Below are 1,271 nucleotides of genomic sequence, written 5' to 3' on the forward strand. Positions count from 1 at the left end.
TTGGCCCACCCTGTATAAGTAGAATCTATTTAACACAAAGTGGAAGGCAATGGAGAAATCAGTTTTGGGAAAGCAGGCTCAGAAGAATTAAATGGCAATGATTGTATGTTCTTTTCTCAAGTCCTGTCCCAATTCAACACCTATTTTAATTAAACTACTATACTATACTACTATGTGTAGTAGCTTGCTGGCAAAACAAACACATTAATGCAAACAGACTCCTAGAAGCTAAGAACTTTAACAAGCATATTTGGATAAAAGTAATAAAAATAATTTATGGCTGTTTTCGAATGCCACAGGCAAAAATGAGTTCAATTTCCTCAATTGATAACCTCAAATGTTGGAAGCATGTTCACTAAATACATACCAATCTCGACAATTGATGGCATCACCATACCCAGGTGTATCTACTACAGTTAATCGGAGCTTTACACCTCTTTCCTCAATTTCAACTGTTGAAGCTTCAATCTGCACAGTTCTTTCAATTTTCTCTGGAAAGGCAACAAAATTTCATTTGAGAACATTGATAAATGTGAGCTTTTCATACAAGATCAGGAACTGTCAAAAAACTCTTACAAGCTGGGGCCATCTTTTCATCAGGTGAGAAGTTACAACTAGCAAGGGGGTAGAAATGGAAAAAGAGAAAGCTGATTTTGTGCTAAAGTCATGATGTCTGCATGGTCAGTGTTTTAAGATGAAACAGAGAAGAACATTTGCAGATATTCAAATAAGGCTCTGTCAGGCAATGTGATGGTCTGTTTCACCTACAACTGTCCCTAAGATTAGTATGAACAAGAAATAATCAATGGCTGATCCTGGGGGTGGGGTGGGGAACATAAAGGTCCTCCCTGTTTCATGATCAGTAGAAAACAGGGAGACAGAAAACCTAAGGAGGCTTCATATTAACTCAGCTTGAGGTAATTTTAGATGCTCTACTAGATTAAAACATGAGCAGAAGTCAACCTTATCTTTAACTTGTAGCTTTAAGCAACTACAAATACTGAACATTTGCAGTGGTTCTGCTCCTATCTCAATGGCCAGTTCCAGAAGGTGGTGCTGGGGGACTATGGCTCTGCACCATGGCAGCTATGCCATGGAGTACCGCAGGGGTCCATTTTGTCCCCTTTGCAACATCTACATGAAACCTCTGGGAGGGGTCATCAGGAGGTGTGGGCTGCGGAATCATCAGTACGCTGATGATACCCAGCTCTACCTCTCGTTTTCCACCGGTTCAGCACAGCCACTGCCTCACCTGGATTGGTGGAAAACGA

At 40.7% G+C, this 1,271-nt stretch overlaps 1 protein-coding gene across 3 annotated transcripts in view; it reads right to left on the reverse strand.

Annotated features, from left to right (window-relative positions):
* The window catches only part of SEPTIN2 (septin 2), a 26,914-nt gene that overhangs the window by 15,747 nt on the left and 9,896 nt on the right, over positions 1-1,271 (reverse strand). For all 3 annotated transcript variants that reach the window (XM_044432916.1, XM_044432915.1, XM_044432917.1), the window contains exon 5: positions 368-491. In XM_044432916.1, the coding sequence (XP_044288851.1) occupies positions 368-491 (124 nt within the window). The remainder of the gene's footprint in view (positions 1-367; positions 492-1,271) is intronic.

The sequence above is a fragment of the Varanus komodoensis genome, unplaced genomic scaffold (genome assembly GCF_004798865.1).
Source record: "Varanus komodoensis strain SLA01 unplaced genomic scaffold, ASM479886v1 scaffold25, whole genome shotgun sequence".
NCBI classification, from domain to species: domain Eukaryota; kingdom Metazoa; phylum Chordata; class Lepidosauria; order Squamata; family Varanidae; genus Varanus; species Varanus komodoensis.